At 34.8% G+C, this 1,466-nt stretch overlaps 1 protein-coding gene across 1 annotated transcript in view; it reads left to right on the top strand.

Moving 5' to 3' along the window:
• The first annotated feature begins 398 nt into the window (after positions 1-398).
• LOC108913676 (fatty acyl-CoA reductase wat-like) overlaps positions 399-1,466 on the top strand; it is a 9,449-nt gene continuing 8,381 nt past the window's right edge. The window contains exon 1 of the mRNA XM_023456229.1: positions 399-767. Within this exon, the coding sequence (XP_023311997.1) occupies positions 417-767 (351 nt within the window). The 5' untranslated portion in view covers positions 399-416. The remainder of the gene's footprint in view (positions 768-1,466) is intronic.

Below are 1,466 nucleotides of genomic sequence, written 5' to 3'. Positions count from 1 at the left end.
TTTTGTATAAACCTTTTTTCTCTATGAATAACAGTTTTTTTACGCGAGTCAAAAAACCACTTTTCCATAACTTTGACCATTGTTTTAACAAAGTTTCCCAACTAGTCTCGAGTTGATTTTTTGATATTTTGTTTATAACAAGTTTCTGAACAATATTTCGCAGAGAAACTTCTAATAGCATTTTTTCCCGAAAAAAAAGCTATACTGACTGGCCTAAACACCCTGATACACTTACCACGACCACTACCTTCAAATTTAATACCTACGGTTCATAGCACAAAAATAAGAAAATCTCATTACAGTAATGATAAGCTTTGTCCAATTGCTCCCATTCCTAGAGTATCACACAGAGTAAGTGAAACGTGGAGTGAGTTTATTTTTTATTATCAGGGCGTGACTTATCCGACCACACAACAATGGGGAAGACCCACGGAAACGACGGAAGAAGCTTAACGCCCGTCCAAAGATTTTTCGTCGGCTCCAAAATATTCTTGACCGGAGGTACAGGTTTTATAGGGATCCTCCTGCTGGAAAAGCTGCTGAGCTCCTGTCCCGACATTTCCAAAGTCTTTATGTTGGTCAGAGACAAAAAGGGAAAGGATGTTCGGACCAGAATGCAAGAGTTCTTCGACAATGAAGTATTTTACAGAGTTAGGGAGCAGTGTCCGAACTTCGCGGAGAAGATAGTTGCTGTGAAAGGAGATTGCGAGCTACCAGGACTGGGACTGCGCCAGCTCGACAGCGAGACGCTAATCAGAGAGGTGACAATTCCGAATTGATAGTATCGATCGCTACGCTTTGTTTTTTTTTTAATAGACATCAGTTCCAGCGTGTTTTAGGGTTTGTGGAGTACTTTGTCGTTTTGAGAACTTTAATTTTATTACAGGGCATAAATATAATGTACGAGGTGTGCTCAGAAAATAACCGAACTTTATTTTTTTTACTTTAATATTAATTTTATACATAATTGGTCTTTGTCTCCTTCAAAGTACTCCTCTCCCCTGTTCACACACTTTTATGGGTGAATTTCTTATTTAAAATCGGGGGTATTAGGAAAGCATACAATTATTTTTGTGTAGGTTGGTAGTACTATCCTTGATATTTTTGCAGATATTTTGCAAGTCAACATATTAAGCATAAATAAGAATTTTTTATTTTTTAAACAAATTCACCTTATTTTTTGGACAATATAATATTTATTTAAATATTGAGAAATGTTTAAATAATTGTTTAAAAAATATTTATTTTAGTCAAATCTGAACCACCTGTTAATGTTTTCAGAACGTTGTTTCTGTGCTGTAAAAACATTTTAAAACATTTAAAAAACGTATCAAAATGTTTTGAAAAATAATTTTATTATTAGTGCAATTTTCAGTAGGCCAGGAAAATAAGCTGGGAAATGACCATTTCGCGACTCTTTGTTTCGGCAAGCTGAATTTATCACTATAGATGCTAAATATTATCTA

This window comes from Anoplophora glabripennis, unplaced genomic scaffold (genome assembly GCF_000390285.2).
Source record: "Anoplophora glabripennis isolate ALB-LARVAE unplaced genomic scaffold, Agla_2.0 scaffold1286, whole genome shotgun sequence".
In the NCBI taxonomy this organism is placed as follows: Eukaryota; Metazoa; Arthropoda; class Insecta; order Coleoptera; family Cerambycidae; genus Anoplophora; species Anoplophora glabripennis.
This window is presented reverse-complemented; position numbering and strand designations above follow the sequence as displayed.